A 16,483-nucleotide genomic window follows, 5' to 3' on the forward strand; every position below is an offset into this window, starting at 1 on the left:
TGTGCATGCCCTGGGGCTGTGGGGACACCGTGCATGTCCTGGAGCCATGGGGACACCGTGCATGCCCTGGGGCTGTGGGGACACCGTGCATGTCCCAGGGCCGTGGGGACACCGTGCATGTCCTGGGCTGTGGGGACACCATGCATGTCCCGGGGCTGTGGGGACACCGTGCATGCCCTGGGGCTGTGGGGACACCGTGCATGTCCTGGGCTGTGGGGACACCATGCATGTCCTGGGCTGTGGGGACACTGTGCATGTCCTGGAGCCATGGGGACACCATGCATGTTCTGGGGCTGTGGGGACACCGTGCATGCCCTGGGGCTGTGGGGACACCGTGCATGTCCCAGGGTCACCCCACTGTGGGCAGGTCCAGGTGTCCTGGGGTCACTGCACTGCACCAGGATGGGACATCAGAGTCTGGGTCCCTCCCAGCCCCTGCTCCCTCCGCCAGCTCCCACCCTGCTCCTCTCCTCCCAAAGCTTCAGCACTCCAGGCCTTGCAGGAAGGGCCCAGATGGCCTTGGGCCATCCCCGTGCCAGCACAGGGTCACCTCATCCCAGCCCTGCACAGCTGGAGCATCCCTGCTCTGATCTAACTGGACATCCAGAGCTCCATCCAGGTGGGCCAGGGGGATGTCATTGTCCCCCTGACACAGCAGCTGTCCCAGGCCCCTCAGTGAGCTGGGGCACAGCTCGCTCCCAGCATCCTGCCTGCAGAAACCACCACCTGCTCCTCTCTGCTTGTGATGGATTGCAGGAGCAATGCAGCACCTGGGCAGGACAGAGGGTGCATCAGGAAGCTGCAGCTGCCCTCAGGCCATGCCAAGGGCACTGCAGTCAGCCTGACCCCCTGTGAGCCTGGGGCACAGGCTGGGCTAGGACCAGGTGTACTTGTGGCTGCTGGATTCAACCCGATTCATGGGACTGTGCAGTCCCCGGATGCAGGAACATCCCTGAAGCTGGACAAGCCTGGGATGATGCCCTCAAACCAAACATTGCCCTGCTGGCCAGGCGTGGGACTCCTTGCCCGGGGACAGGCTGACTGCAGGCAGGGCTTCCACAGCAGTGCCAAGCTGTGCCATGCTGCAAACAGCTGGATCACAAACCCCCTGCACTAGACCTGTGAGAACTCAAAATGTCCCTCTGACATTTTTGGAGGTTCCAGGCCCAGGTCAGAAGCATTTGAGACCCTGGCAGGCAGCTGGAAACAGCTGTGATTTTGGGTTTGAGCCATGGAATGATTTACCAACCTTGCAGGAAGACCAAGAAGTCACAAAATTTAGATATTATAGTAGAAGTAGTCACAAAGTAGAGGGAAGAATTTTTGAGTGCTGTACAGGGGGGTTTTGGTTTTGTACATGGGGGTCAGAGGGTTTAAGATGGATTTGGGATTTGGGCCTGCCCTGTCCTCCCTCTTTCTTCTTCCTTACCTCCATGTTCTTGGTGATGTTGGCACTCACAGGTTGGTTTAGAGTAGAAAATCACCATTTAATATAGGTAATAGGCATTGGGGTAAAACTGTAACCATGTAACACGTAATGTACCATATAAAAGATAGAAAATCACCATTTAATATAGGTAATAGGCATTGGGGTAAAACTGTAACCATGTAACATGTAATGTACCATATAAAAGATAGAAAATCACCATTTAATATAGGTAATAGGCATTGGGGAAAACTGTAACCATGTAACATGTAATGTACCATATAAAAGACAGCAGCAGCCCTGGGCGGGGAGAAGAAGCAGTCGGGAGTCAGAGAGGATGTCAGGGTGTGTGTGTGCCTCTGCCTGAGCTGTGAGCAAACCACAGCAGCCCCAGGAGAAAATCTTTTAGATAACTTGCAATAAACTGCCTTGAGACCAAACAACAGAGACTGCTGAGTTTTCTTTGGAAGCTCGGGTTGGAGGGGAAGTTTCTCCACCACACGAAGCCACCCCACAACCTAGGGTGGTCTTCAACAAGACCGAGCATTTGCAGGTGAATGGCTGAGTGCAGGCTTGGGAGGGCAGGGTTTTACCATAGTGATTTATTCAGCAAAGCTTCCTCTGGCTCTTGGTGAGCCGCCGTGGCTGCTCGCCCTAGCCCTGAGAGCTGCCTGCTCCTATTCTTGTCCCGCCGGCACTTCCCAAGCGGCACATTGTTGGGATTCAATGGGAGGAAGGGTGGGTTTACAGCACTGAAGGCTTAGGAGAAAGGCAACGGCTCTGGGAAGCGATTTCACCCCTATCCCAGCGTCTGCGGGAATGCACAGACCTGCAGCAGTGATGGACAGGAGTCCCAGACAGATGGAAAACAGCTGGAAGTGCCACGGGCAGGGATGGCAGCAGGGCAGGGGATGGCAGCAGAGCAGGGATGGCAGCAGGGCAGGGATGGCAGCAGAGCAGGGATGGCAGCAGGACAGGGGATGGAAGCAGGGCAGGGATGGAAGCAGGGCAGGGATGGCAGCAGGGCGGGGATGGAAGCAGGGCAGGGATGGCAGCAGGGCAGGGGTGGCAGCAGGACAGGGATGGCAGCAGGGCGGGGATGGAAGCAGGGCAGGGATGGCAGCAGGGCAGGGGTGGCAGCAGGACAGGGATGGCAGCAGGGCAGGGGATGGAAGCAGGGCAGGGGATGGAAGCAGGGCAGGGGATGGAAGCAGGACAGGGATGGAAGCAGGGCAGGGATGGAAGCAGGGCAGGGATGGAAGCAGGACAGGGATGGCAGCAGGGCAGGGATGGCAGCAGGGCAGGGATGGAAGCAAGGCGGGGATGGCAGCAGGGCAGGGGATGGAAGCAGGGCAGGGGTGGCAGCAGGGCGGGGATGGAAGCAGGGCGGGGATGGCAGCAGGGCAGGGATGGAAGCAGGGCGGGGATGGAAGCAGGGCAGGGATGGCAGCAGGGCAGGGATGGAAGCAGGGCAGGGATGGCAGCAGGGCAGGGGATGGAAGCAGGGCAGGGGATGGAAGCAGGGCAGGGATGGAAGCAGGGCAGGGGATGGAAGCAGGGCAGGGGATGGAAGCAGGGCAGGGATGGAAGCAGGGCAGGGGATGGAAGCAGGGCAGGGGATGGAAGCAGGGCAGGGGTGGCAGCAGGGCAGGGGATGGCAGCAGAGCAGGGATGGCAGCAGGGCGGGGATGGCAGCAGGGCAGGGATGGAAGCAGGGCAGGGGATGGCAGCAGAGCAGGGATGGAAGCAGGGCGGGGATGGCAGCAGGGCAGGGATGGAAGCAGGGCAGGGGATGGCAGCAGGGCAGGGGATGGCAGCAGGGCAGGGGATGGCAGCAGAGCAGGGGATGGAAGCAGGGTGGGGATGGAAGCAGGGCAGGGATGGAAGCAGGGCGGGGATGGCAGCAGGGTGGGGATGGCAGCCAGGTGCCATCAATGCCCAGGCTGTCACTATCAGGGCTCGGTCCTTCCCCGGGGCATCACTCCAGCTCTGTGCTGCAGCAGCCTCCCAGAATGACACTGCATGGGGCTGGGGCAGGATGTGGGGCACAGGGGCCCCCCCAGAAGCCGATTGTGCCCTGGGAACGAGGGGATCAATGGGCTGTAAACAGCCGGGGGAGCCGCTCCGGCGCGGGGCGAACAAAGGCATTTCATTGACAGCTTCCGAGCTGGTCCCAGCTGGGAGAAGGAACAGGACCATTCCCACCCCAGCACACAATAGGGAACAGCCGTCACCCCACAGCCCGGCTGGGAAAGCAGGAGACAAAGGGGAAGGGGCTACGGGGACACCGTGCTGGGCATTGCGAGCCCCAGAGCAGGAGGTGGCAGCGAGACAGGGCTGGGCCAGGCTCTAAATGACACCCAGGCTCCTCCTGCTCCTTCTCCCGAGGCTCAGCTGCCCTCGCAGCAAAGGTCAGAGTGTTCCTGGCAGTGCCGGGCCATGAGCCCAGCCGAGGGCAGCAGAACAGGCCAGGACAGCAGCTCGGGCAGCACACAGAGCCGGGAGCATGGCAGTAAAGCTGTCAGCGGGGCAGGAATGGCCCTGGCCAGGGCGCAGCACAGCACAGTGTGAACGCTGACTGCCTGCTGACCTCAGCACCGCACCGGGCACGGCAGATTTATCGTCCCCGGGAGGGGAAGGCCGGGCCGGGGCTGAGCCAGGGCTGAACTGGGGCCTTGCTCAGGCACCACGGGAAAAAACAAACCGGGAGGCAGCGATAACCCCGGCCCTGGCCCTGCTCAGGCAGCTCTGGCTGGGGTTTGTCCCTGCTGTGCCAGCACCTGAGGGGACACCAGCCACTAGCGCCCAGTGCCTGCTGCCAGCCTCTCCCTGCTCAGCACCCCAGTGGGACCCCTGTCCCCTGGGACCCCACCCTATGTTGTCACAGCCCTTCTCCTCGAGATAAAGAGCTCAAACGGAAGCAGATGACGCAGCTGGGGGAGCTGGGAGGGAGGCACAGGCTGGGAATTTGGTGCCTCCTCCTCCTCCTCCTTCCTGCCCACCACGCTGCTGCCAGGCCTGGAGGGCAGTGCCCGGCCAGGGCCAGCAATGGCATTTGTCCCACTGCAGCAGTTGCTTCTTGAACACACACGGAGCAGCGACATGCCCTGAGACAGGGCTGGGGCTGTGCTGATGCAGGACACACAGAGGCCCGAGGACTGACAGAAGTTTATTGTGCAGAGGGCAGTGATCTCCCCATTCCCAACACATCGCCATGCTGAGAGCACCACAACAAGGAGGACCGAGACTTTCACCTCCCCCTGTCACCATTCCTGAGAGGGATGATGCAGAGGGGGGGTCCTCAGAGAGCTCCATGGCTGCTGTAGCACATTGTGGTGTGGGGTTCATCAAGAGCCACAGGGGATATAAATGCAGGGCAGCAGTTCTTCCTGTCACTGGTGGCCAGCCTGACCCCATCCCACGGCACTCAGGTCCAAACTTCTACTTTCACACCACAGAAGAAATCAAACCTGAGGAGACACAGATGGAAGCAGGCCGAGAGTGTTTGGTGGTGCAGGAGGCAAGCCGGGCGAGAGCTGAGCAGGTTCCCACTCGCTCCATCTGCACACACGGCTCCCTGCCCGCTCTGCCACCCAGCTCTGGGTACCTCCAGCAAATCCGTGGGCTGCCAAAGCTGACCCTCCGCAGGGTCCGCGGGGTGAGGAGCAGCAGGTGGAAACAGCGCAGGTGGCAGGGAGTCCCCAGCAACCTCTCCAGGGCACGGAATTTGCCCGAATCTCCCTTTATTAACTCTTCTCGGGCCGGTTCCTGTTGAGCACGGCCCGAGGGGCGAACTCCAGCTTGTCCTTCAGGCTCACCACCTTGGTCAGGTCCTCGCCCACGATCTCCTGCAGCTTGCGGTCCTCCCGCTGCTCCGAGATGCTCTTCTCCTCCTGGGCCGTGGGCGGGGGCTCCCCGCGCAGGAGCCGCTCCAGCTGGGAGCCCACCAGCCCCACCACGAAGGCCACCGGGAAGGTGACGTACGGGGCCTTGGAGCGCACGGCCGCCCACAGCACGGACCACATGCCTGCGGGGCGGGCACCGGCCGGGCCGAGCAGCGGCCGCAGGAATGGGGACCCCCGCCCCGCCCGGCCCCGGCCCCGGCCCCGGCCCCGGCCCCGGCCCCGGCCCCGGCCCCGGCCCCGGCCCCGGCCCCGCCCCGCCCGTTCCGGTCACGGCCGCGAGGGGGCGGCGGGGCGGAGCTGCCCCCTGGCGGACAGCGCGGGAAGTGCAGCGCTGGAGGAGCGACCGCGGCTGGGGACACGGGGGGACAGAGGGGGGGACACTGGGGGGACATGGGACACGGGGGACACGGGAGGGAGACGGGGACACGGGCGGAACACGGGAGGACAAGGGCGGGACACGGGGGGACACAGAAGGGGGAATCATGGGGGACACGGGGGGGACACGGGGGGACACGGGGGGGACATGGGGAGGACAGAGGGGACACGGGGGGACACGGGGGGGACACGGGGGGACAGAGGGGACACGGGGGGACAGAGGGAGGACACGGGGGGACAGAGGGAGGACACGGGGGGACAGAGGGGGGGGACATTGGGGGGACATGGGACACGGGGGGGGACACGGGGGACACGGGAGGGAGACGGGGACACGGGGGGGCCAAGGGAGGGACACAGAAGGGGGAATCATGGGGGGCACGGGGGGGAAATTGTGGGGACACGGGAGGAACACGGGAGGACAAGGCCGGGACACGGGGGACACAGAAGGGGGAATGATGGGGGACACGGGGGGGACACGGGGGGGACACGGGGGGACACGGGGGGGACACGGGGAGGACAGAGGGGACACGGGGAGACACGGGAGGGGACAGAGGGGGACACGGGGGGACACGGGGGCGACACGGGAGGGGACAGAGGGGGACAGAGTGGGACACGGGGGGACAGAGGGGACACGGGGGACAGAGGGAGGACACGGGGGGACAGAGGGGGGGACACGGGGGGATAGAGGGGGCGACACGGGGAAGACACAGGAGGGACACGGGGGCGACACGGAGGGACACGGGAAGGAGACGGGAGTGACACAGGAGGGGGAATCATGGGGGACACGGGGGAGAAACGGAGGGGACAGAGGGGGACATGGGGGGGACATGGGGGACACGGGCAGGACACGGGGAGGACATTGGTGGGGACACGGGGGGACAGAGGGGGGACACGGGGGAGCACGGAGGGGAGCGTGGAGGGGACACGAGGGGGAGTTATCAGGAGAGACAGGAGGAATGCACGGGAGAGGACAAGGGGGGACATGGAGGGGAGTCACGCGGGGGAGCTCACAGAGAGACACCCGCAGTGGTGTTCTGGAGGGGTGTCACGGGGGGAGAGCCACGGGGAGAGACCCCCGGAGGTGTCACGGGGGGAGAGCCATGGGGAGAGACCCCCGGAGGTGTCACGGGGGGAGCCACGGGGAAATACCCCCGGAGGTATCACGGGGGACAAAGCCACGGGGAGACACCCCCGGGGGTGCCACGGGGGGAGAGTCACGGGGAGACACTCCCGGAGGTGTCATGGGGGGAGCCACAGGGGGAGACCCCCGGAGGTGTCACGGGGGACAAAGCCACGGGGAGAGACCCCCGGAGGTGTCACGGGGGGAGCCATGGGGAGACACCCACAGGGCGAGACCCCCGGGGAGAGTCACGGGGTGTCGCCCACCGGGAGACACCCAGGGAGAGTCACAGGAGGAGTCCCACGGGAGACCCAGGGAGGATTCAGAGGCACGCAAGAGTCACAGAGGGTGTCTTGGCGGAGAGAGCCACCGGGAGATGTCATGCGGGAGTCACGAGGAGTGGCACAGAGAGACACCCACGCGGGTGTCACAGGGGAGACTCACGTGGGGAGTCACACGGGGAGAGAGACACCCACAGGAGGAGATCCATGGGGAGCGACTCAGAGGCAGAGACCCTGCTGGAAGAGACCCATGGGGAGACCCGTGGGCGGTTTCCGTGGGGGGATCCACGAGGAGATCTGCAAAAGCCCCTCTCCCGCCCCCCGGTCACCAAGTTCCCGCACCACACACCTGCATTTCCCACCCCACGGGCACGAAAGGATGGGAGACAGGTGAAAGGCGAGCCCGGTGCCGGCCATGTCCCCGCAGGGAAGTGGCCGCTGGCCCGGAGTAACCAAAGTCATCTTTATTAATTGCGGCGGTTCGTTACAATAAAAAGGGAGCCACGTGTCACGGTCACTGCACGGCGCTGGCCGGGGCGGGGGCCGGGGGCCCTTCCCAGGCACATCCCTAAATCCGGGGTGCAGGGGGAGCGGGGCGGGGAAGGGCTTTGGGTGGCTGAGTGGGTGCTGCCGTCACGGAGGTGTTTAGCACCGACGGACCCCCAGGAGCGAGGGACCCCAGCGAGGCGTCCCCCGGCAGCCTCTGATCCCACCGCCCTGCCTGAGAGCCTGGGCGAGGTTTGGCCCCTCATTTTGGGAGCTACCTGGCACCCACTGGCCCTGCCCTGGGGGGTGGCTGGTGATGCTGCGTGGGGCTGCTGGCGCGGCAGAGTGAGGGACGTGGGTGGGGTTCTCCCCCCTCTGCCACCAAAAGGGACACGGAGGGGGACGGGAGGTTTGGAGAACGGGGTTAAGACAGGGATGAGGCAGATGCAGCCTCCTGCCCCACCACACTGCTCTGCCCTGGAGGGAGCCCTCCACCCTGTTCCTGGCTCTGTGCACAGTGATGGGGGAGCTGGGAACAGCCGCATCCCAGGGTGTCCCTTGGCTCTGAGAGGCACCAGGTAGGTGACAGCCCTGTCCTGGGGTGTCCCATCCTGCTGGGCTCCGAGAGCTCCGGGGGAAGGGTGTCCCCCTGAGGGGGTCTCTAGCTCCACACTCACGGGACAGCTGCTGGCGTGTCCACACTCCTGTCCCACCCACGGGTGCCAAGCCCAGTGTGATCCTTGTCACTGCAGGTGGGCTCGCTGGGGGAGCATCTCCCACCTGCAGCAAGGCACAGGGGGGACTATTGCCTGTCCCTGGCTAGTGCCACATTGCAGAGGTGCTCCTGGACTGCAGGCTGGCAGGAGGGAAGGACGGACAGATGAGGGATGGACTGAGGGGAAGGAGGGGCTGAGCGGGAAGGGGAGAAGCGCGTGGCGATGCTCCGTGCGAGGGAAGCGGGGCGGCTCGCCGTGACCGGGGGCTTCTGCTGCTCTGGCCCGTCCCACCAGGCAGGACACAGCGCTGGTCACGTGTAGTTTCTGGTTTATTCCTTGGGTTATATTTATATATGTATATAGGGGAGGGAGCCCTGGGTCCCCACGGCACCTGAGCCGCAGGCGGGGGGAGCAGCGAGGGGACCCCTTTGTCCCCAGCACGTCCCAAAGCCTCGGCAGGGCTGGGCTGGGGGGCTGTGGCTGGGCAGGGGCTGGGGGCCCGTCCCCGCCACACGCCAGGGGATTGCACTGAGTACAGAGAGGCGGGGGGGCCTGCCTGCAGCCCCCTCCCCTCCAGCCCGGCGGGGCCGGCTGCTGAAGGTCACCTCTCTCTGGGTTGGGATGCAGGGCCGGGTGTGCAGAAGGGCTGGGGGAGTGGGAAGGGGACAGAAAGCTGGGACACAGCCCCAGGAAGGGCAGAGGGAGGGAGGGAGAGCCCCGGACCCCAGGAGAGGCTGGCAGGGGCATGCGGGCGGGGGTGGGGGGGCACGGGGACGGGGCAGAACCGGGCTTTGCGTTCAACCCGCCGTCGGATCCACGAAAGGGCTAAGATAGAAAAGAGAGAAGCTGTGAGTGGGGCCAAGAGCTGCCCCAGGGTGTCCCCGCGGCCCCCCATCACAGTGAGCTACGGCCGCGCCGTCCAGTCCGGGTAGAAAAGCGGAGGCTGCGGTCACAGCCGGGTCTGCGCCTCGGGGATGTAGATCTCGATGCTGTCCGCGCTCTCGGTGGCCGAGCTCTGGCGGAAGGAGGCGGCTCGCTTGGCTGCCAGGAGCCGCTTGCGGGCCTCCTGCCGCTGCCGGTCCACCGAGTCCAGGGAGCGCTCCTTCACCGGGTGCACCTTGGAGCGCGGCGGCTTCTTTGGTATCGGGGGAGGCACCTTCTTCTCCTCCTGCACAGACAACGGGGGCTTCAGGCTGGGAGCTCCCTGGAATGGGCATCCCAGCGGGCTCAAGCCATGGTGAGAGGCTCCACGGACCCTCCCACAGGTTGCAAGGCAGGGCTGCACATCCCTTTATCCATCACGTTCCAAGCCCCTGCCTGGCCCTTTGCTGGGATATATCAGTGGAAGAACAGCCCTTCTCTAGCCTCACCTTTTCCCAGCTCTGTTTTTCAAGGGTTTGCTAAAAGCAGTCACCAGTGAGAGCCCAGCAGTGGTTTGGGTGCAGACATGCTTGGGGATGAGGAGGGAGGGAGAGGTGACAGGTACAAGTGCCAGTAGCACAGCCCTGCCCTTACCTTGGGCTCCATAATCTTCCACCCATTGGCCTTGAGCTGCTGGAGCTCCCCAAACTTCATGCTGACATCCTCAATGGAGAGCTGCAGGAGGTCCCAGAAGCCAGCCAGGTCTTGGAAGGTGGGCACGGGGAATGCGTTGGGATCCTGTGGGGACAGAAGGACAGAGTGCCATCCTCATCCATCAGTGGGATGTTGGCCCCTGTGCTGGGGGCTCTATGTCCAGCTGTCCTCCATGGTGCTCCATAGTCACTGGCTGAGAGTATGAGACACCCCCTCCCCACCACAGCTGCCCCCTGGCAGCGCTGCCCACACTCACCATGTTCTGCTGGCAGAGGCGGTAGAACTGCTGCACTTTCTGGGACATGAGGAGCTGGGCACTGCCCACCGCGCTCCGGATCTTCTCCAGGACTGGGGAGGAGAGCAAACGGTCACAGGCAGCTCAGAGCCCTCCAACACATGGTGTCTCTCCTCTCCTTCCCATCTCTCTAGCCCCAGAGGTTTTCCCGGTGTTCCCTGCCCTCACCCAACCTCTGTAGCCTTGGCAGGGAAGATGCTCCAAGGTGGGAGCGCTGCAGGACAATGACTGTGCCCCGCCCAGCTCTGCAGGATCCCCAGCCCCTCTCTCTGCTGTGGCACCCCACCCGACTCACTCTCCTCGGGCAGGTCATAGTCCTCCGCCTCCCTCTCCATCTGCTGGCACCAGCCCTCCATCTTCTCCACCTCTGCCTGCAGCAGTTTGATGAACCACTCGCCGTCGCGGTGGCACGGGGAGGCGCGGCCGGAGTCAGGGAGGCTGCGGGAGCCCCGCTCTATCCAGGCGTCCCGCCGGGGCACCTCCACCGTGTCGTACTGCAGCTGGTAATCCTCGCGGTATGCCCACTGCCCCTGCGTGTGCACTGTCTTGTACACGGCGTACTGCCGGCCCGACTCGGGCTCCGAGGAGTGCCGCTGGAAGGGCCGCCCGAACTGCAGGGCTTTGTCCTCGGTGGCCACGGCCAGGCCGGTGAAGCCCTCGAGCTCCAGGTCCGCCTGCACGCCCGCGGTCACGCTGTTGGAGCGCTTGAAGCGCGCTCGCCTGCGGGGACAAGGAGAACGTGGGGACACTCGTGGCCAGCTGGGGTTGTCCTGTCCCCTCCGCCAGGTACCGCAGCAACAGGGGCAGGGCGAGGGGCACCCACGGGTAGGATGGAGCTGGGGATGCCGGGGTGGATCCCGGAGCATTCCGGGCTACAGGCGCAACCCTGAGCAGCTGCGATCTGCCAGTCCCTCATCTCCTCTGCTCTCAGCCTGTTTCCATGGCTACCAGCGCTGGACCGGGGATGGAGAGGAGCACCAGGCTGCACGGGCACAATGCCAGAGCTCCCCTCCCGCAGGCCGTGCAGGTTCTGGCACACCTGGCGTTCCCATCCCAGCCAAAATGTCATGGTTAGCTACAGAAATGCCCAAAGGTTCACCTGCACCTGGTGTGGGCTCAAAGCTAAGGGCTGAGCCCAGCAGAGCAGACCCAGCACGGGGCAGGAATAGGGCAGCCCCTTCCCTGGGCAGCAGAGAGGACAAAGGAAAGGCCAAATCCTGCTCCACGTGGGGGCAGCTAGCCTGGAATGGGCACGGTGCTGAGCTCTGGGGTTTCAGCCAGAGGGGAGAGGGAAAAGATGCTGTGGGGTAGTGGTGGTGTGCAGAGCTCAGGAAGCCCCCAGGAAGCCAATGCCTCAGTGCAGAGTGTGGCAGGTCTCAGCCCAGTCCAGCCATGTGGTACCTTTTGTCCTCCTCCACCTGCACCCCGATGGAGTGGAACTCCCTCTGGCTCCGGCTCTCCGTATCCGAGTCAGAGACGGCCTCAACCTGCCAAGGGGCAGAGGGAGAGAGCTGGAGGGCATCTCCAAAAGGCAGCGTGGTGGCTCAGCATGGCCCACACCGCTCGGGCAGCCCGCAGGGAGGAGCGGAGCCCACCTGCACGCCGATGGAGGGACGCCACTTCCGCTGCCGAGCCAAGCTCCGCAGCTCCTCCCGGCCTGGGATGGCCTTGATGATGAGCGTGGAGGGCTTGGGAGCGGCGCGGGGCTGGACTGGGGGCAGGTCCAGGGCCACGGCCGTCACCTTGGAGCTCTCCAGGCTCTCGGCCGAGTTGCAGCGGGCCGCGGCATCTTTGGACCAGGCGGGGCTGCGGGCGACCTCGCTGGGCAGGTAGCTCTCGTGGGTGGACTCGGTGCTGCTCTGCGCCGTGACGGAGATGAGAGGTTTGGCTTTGGTTCCTGGAGGGATGGGAGGTGGAGCTTTTCTGTAACTGAAGGCTGTTGTGGGAGAGGCGCAGGATGAAAAGGCACGTGAAAACACAGACACTTGCTCATTTCCCGCCACGAACAGGGGCCCCGGGGAATGCTGCCCATCCCCTCCCACAGCACAGGGATCACAGCCCCACAGGGTTTGCCCCTCAGCTGGGTTAGATATGGGCTGGAGTTCAGCAGGGCTGTCTGATCAGTTTTTGGGATTGGAAAACACCCCAGAGCCACGCTGGCCACATTGCTGCAGCACCCAGCAAGGGGCAGAGATGAGGGCAGAAGGGGAGAGAAGGAGGGGATGGCAAATGGGTGCTGGGGACACAGATCAGCCCCCTGACTGGGACTGGGTGACAAGCAGGATGCTCACACCCTGTCCTGGGCCCTGTAGGGGTCGAGGGCTATGAGGAAGGCAGCAGCAGCCCTGGGCAGGTGCCCAGGTGAGCAGACAGGAAGATGTGGGGTTCCCTCACGTGGCCAAGCCCTTGCCACCCCCCAGGACTCACAAGTGCTGGGCTTCAGGATGCTGCTGGTGATGGGCGGCCCAGCGGGGGCCGACATGGAGAAGAGTGAGAGACAGTCGTCGTCCTGTGAGCAGCCCGCCTGGATGGCCCGCAGGTAGCTGTGGCTCCGCATGCGGAAGCAGCCGGGCAGGTCCAGCGCCTCCACGGCCTGCGACTCCACCTCGCCGAAAACCGACTCGCAGACGGCTTCAAACTGGTGGTTGAGCTCGTCGTTGATCTAGGGAGAGCGGTAGGTGAGGCTGAGGCAGGGCAGGGGATGCTCAGAGCGACATCCATCCCATCCCTGCCCCAGCCTGCCCTGTGGGAGCTGTGCCACAGAACGTACCTGGCCGGTGGTGAAGGAGCGCCCGTAGCTCTGTCCCCGTGGGAGCATTCGCGGTGGCGTGCAGCAGCTGGGACAGTTACAGATATATGAATCAGAATAGTGCCTACTTGCAAACCTAATGAGAGACAGTGGGAATAGAAGGGATGGCACCAAAAGCAACACATTCCAGCAGAGCATTCGGAAACGCAGCCGCAGCGATACCCCCGCTGGCCACTGCTGCTGTCCCACTCCTGACTGCCCCCAAAACTGTCACCTACTGGGACTGGAGCACGTCTCAGTCATCCCCCTTTGAACACAACTCTTCTCCCCATGGTCTGCATGTGGCTGCAGCAGCAGGTCCCCCCCAAAAGCCCAGCATAGCCATGTCCCCCCAGTGCCCTGACACAGAGCAGGGACAGCGCTCGGTGCTGCTGGCTGGGGACTGCGGATGTGAGCGGGGACAGTGCTGTGAGCGGGGACAGTGCTGTGAGCAGGGACAGTGCTGTGAGCGGGGACAGTGCTGTGAGCAGGGGACAGTGCTGTGAGCGGGGACAGTGCTGTGAGTAGGGACAGTGCTGTGAGTGGGGACAGTGCTGTGAGCAGGAATGGTGCTGTGAGCAGGGGACAGTGCTGTGAGCGGGGACAGTGCTGTGAGCGGGGACAGTGCTGTGAGCAGGGACAGTGCTGTGAGTGGGGACAGTGCTGTGAGCAGGGGACAGTGCTGTGAGCAGGGACAGTGCTGTGAGTGGGGACAGTGCTGTGAGTAGGGACAGTGCTGTGAGTAGGGACAGTGCTGTGAGTGGGGACAGTGCTGTGAGCAGGGACAGTGCTGTGAGCAGGGGACAGTGCTGTGAGTGGGGACAATGCCATGAGCAGGGACAGTGCTGTGAGTAGGGACAGTGCTGTGAGTGGGGACAGTGCCATGAGCAGGGACATGCCACTTGTCCTCCCAGGGAGCCCTGGCCCATGGCCCTGCTGCTGCCTGCAGAGCTGGGACGGGGTGGGGAGGCAGCAGCCCTTACTTGGTCCTGGCCTGGTCGGCGCTGGAGGAGCGGCGGTAGCTGTCTCGCCGTGTGGCCGCCCTGGGCAGCACTTTGGAGCTGATGTCCGAGTCGGCGCTGTCCTCGTCGCCCATGGCCTTGATGTAGCTGCCGCTGCGCATCCGCCGGCACGGGATCTCCCCGTCCTTGCCCGCTGGGTACCCGCTCCACTCGTCCTGTGGCACCTGGAGCAGGAGGCAAGCGTGGGAGGACATGGTGGCTGGGGTCCCACAGGTGGGATGAAGAGCAGAGCCATGTGCCAGCCCAAATCCAGCCCAAATCCAGCATGTGTGCCCTGCCCTCCCCATGCACACCAGAGCTGCAGGGACAGACCCTGGGGGCTCTGACCCTTTTGGAAAGCCCCAGAATGCAGGAGAGCAGATCTCTCCTAATAGCTAAAGCTCCCCATTCCCAAATGTGAGGTGGCGCAGCAGCTCCCACCTCACGGCCCCCCTGGCAGGAGCGTCTGGGCCAAATCCCACCCATGCCAGCGCGGCGCCCGCCTGACGTATCAGCACCAGTTCCACCACGTGCTGCTGACGCCAGCACCACGGGGCCCTTGTAGGGCAATGGCAGGGGGACGGTGTCCCCTGGGGCTCACGGCTGGGGCGGTGGGGCCGGCACCCCGCCCTGATGCCCCCACTGCCAGCACAGACAGGCCCCGGCCACCCCCACCCCAGCCAGCACAGCATTGCTGCTCCCTGTCTCCTTCCCCCAGGAAATGGAGAGAAGAGTTAATTAGCTTTTAATTGGAAGGGGGGTGACCTAGAAGGGAGCCTGGTGATGAGGCAGGCAGTGGCACCCAGCCAGGCTCGCAGGCAGGATAAAAGCAGTGAGAAGGGAGCAGGCACAGGGCTACTGGTGGCCCTGAGCTGACAGAGCTGGTCTGACCCCAAATGCAGCACAGGGCAGGAGGCAGCAGATGGGCTTCAAGGAGACATCAGGGACCAGCACAGGACCGTGGGAAAGGGGCACAGGCACTGGGAACACGGAGCAGAGCTGGAGCATCCCCACAGCACCCCAGGCTGCTGGATGGAGGGTCCTGGCTCGCCCCACAGCACAGTCAGCCCTAGTACCTTCACCCTGCCCAGCCCCTCACCTGCAGGTACTGGTACGCTCGGTCTTTGGCCTTTGCTTCCTGAAGCATCAAGGTCTTCTCGGTGCCGCCGGCGCTGGGATAGGCTTCACGAGCCTGGCTGACGGTCATGGTGTGCCAGGCACTCCTCTTGAGCGTCTGGCCATCCAGAGACATGGACATGCCGGCACAGGCCAGGCATTTTCCTTCCCCACCGCCCTTTAGACTCTTCAAGGTCAAGTCTCTGAAGGCACTTTCGGGAGCGTCCACGCAGTACTGGGTGCCCTGGTCGGCGGCGTGCCGGCCGGACACCATGTAGCTGCTGTCGCTGTCCAGGTTGTCGTCGGAGCTCCACCAGCCCAACATCTTGGACCGGTGCCGGGAGTCCACCTTACGGTCCTTGCTCTTGCTGCGCTTGCCGTGGCGGGACTGGTGGTGGTGGTGGTGATGGTGGTGGTGGTGGTGGTGGTGGTAGCCGTCCCCGCGGCCGTCCATCTTGGCGCCGTTGTAGTCCCGCTTGGCCGGCGCCTCCAGGGAGTGGGACTTGGCGAAGAGCTTCTGGACGGAGTGGACGAGGTGGCGGATGCGGCTGGGGCTCTCGCTGCGGGGCTCGGCGCCGCCGGCCCGGGGGTACTGCAGCGTGTGGAAGCCGTCGTGGTGCAGCGGCAGCTGCTTCTCGAACTGGTCCAGCAGCGTGGGGGGCAGGCGGTTGATCTTGCTGGCAGGGTGGGCGGTCGCCATGCATTCGTCGCAGGAGTCGTAGGGCTGCTGCACGTGATGCATCCTCGGGAAGGTGCTGCTGGCGCTGGCGGAGGGCGGCTCGCTCAGGGGCCCGCCCGGGCACTCGCTGGCCGCGCCGGGGCTCCGCGCCGGGCAGTAGGGATGCTCCAGGGAACACGGCTCGCTGGGGCTGAGCAGGTACGGCGGCCGGCCCTCGGGGCCGTGCGGGATGTAGTCGGCGGGATGCTCGCAGTCCTCTGGGATGCAGCGGCAGCGGTGGCCGGAGGAGGGCTGTGTCTGGCTACGCTCCCCATGGTAGCCTTTCATCATTTCAGCACCCACCCCATAGCCTCGGCATCTTGCCGGGATGCCCCTGCGGGCTCATCTGTGGGGACAGGGACAAGAATAGTGTCAAGATCCCCTCTGCACCCCCACAACCAGAAGAACATTGGAGGCTACCTCACAGGAACCAGCTGAGAAGGGTGGGAAGCTTCCAGGGAAAGATTCAGCCCTGTGAAGTGCCAGAATCCTGGCATTCCACCTGGTGACAGGAGCACAGTGCCCGGGCCGGGCACCTGGGGTTACCCCCAGTTCAGGTGCTAGGAGGGGCCAGTGGGAAGGAGAAGGTGCTGCCAGCAACAATGCAGGCAGCAGGGCCTGCAGATGGCAAGGGAGGACGTTCTGCCATCAGCAGATCCTTGTTTTCTTCTCCAGCACCAA

General features: G+C 64.3%; 2 protein-coding genes across 5 annotated transcripts in view; both read right to left on the bottom strand.

Annotated features, from left to right (window-relative positions):
* Positions 1-4,582: 4,582 nt before the first annotated feature.
* On the bottom strand, positions 4,583-5,562 carry SMIM12 (small integral membrane protein 12). The gene is made up of 2 exons (XM_021554774.4): positions 5,034-5,562; positions 4,583-4,896 (listed from the first exon to the last, which is right to left on the bottom strand). The coding sequence occupies exon 1, from the start codon at positions 5,449-5,451 to the stop codon at positions 5,173-5,175; it is 279 nt and encodes a 92-aa protein (XP_021410449.1). The 5' UTR covers positions 5,452-5,562; the 3' UTR covers positions 4,583-4,896; positions 5,034-5,172.
* Positions 5,563-7,498: 1,936 nt separating this feature from the next.
* The window catches only part of DLGAP3 (DLG associated protein 3), a 28,670-nt gene continuing 19,685 nt past the window's right edge, over positions 7,499-16,483 (bottom strand). For 3 of the 4 annotated variants that reach the window (XM_021554798.3, XM_085559783.1, XM_021554797.3), the window contains 10 exons: positions 15,068-16,148; positions 13,951-14,153; positions 12,950-13,064; positions 12,607-12,841; positions 11,775-12,115; positions 11,581-11,666; positions 10,475-10,899; positions 10,141-10,232; positions 9,825-9,968; positions 7,499-9,477 (listed from right to left, as the gene is read on the bottom strand). In XM_021554798.3, the coding sequence (XP_021410473.2) occupies positions 9,259-9,477; positions 9,825-9,968; positions 10,141-10,232; positions 10,475-10,899; positions 11,581-11,666; positions 11,775-12,115; positions 12,607-12,841; positions 12,950-13,064; positions 13,951-14,153; positions 15,068-16,093 (2,886 nt within the window). In that variant the 5' untranslated portion in view covers positions 16,094-16,148 and the 3' untranslated portion in view covers positions 7,499-9,258. The remainder of the gene's footprint in view (positions 9,478-9,824; positions 9,969-10,140; positions 10,233-10,474; positions 10,900-11,580; positions 11,667-11,774; positions 12,116-12,606; positions 12,842-12,949; positions 13,065-13,950; positions 14,154-15,067; positions 16,149-16,483) is intronic. The other variant, XM_021554800.3, reaches the window with a different exon arrangement.

This window comes from Lonchura striata, chromosome 23 (assembly GCF_050655825.1).
Source record: "Lonchura striata isolate lonStrDom1 chromosome 23, ASM5065582v1, whole genome shotgun sequence".
Taxonomy (NCBI): Eukaryota; Metazoa; Chordata; class Aves; order Passeriformes; family Estrildidae; genus Lonchura; species Lonchura striata.

Excerpts from the sequence above, each read along its gene's own strand:
- SMIM12 (XM_021554774.4), bottom strand. The coding sequence starts at position 5,451 with ATGTGGTCCGTGCTGTGGGCGGCCGTGCGCTCCAAGGCCCCGTACGTC.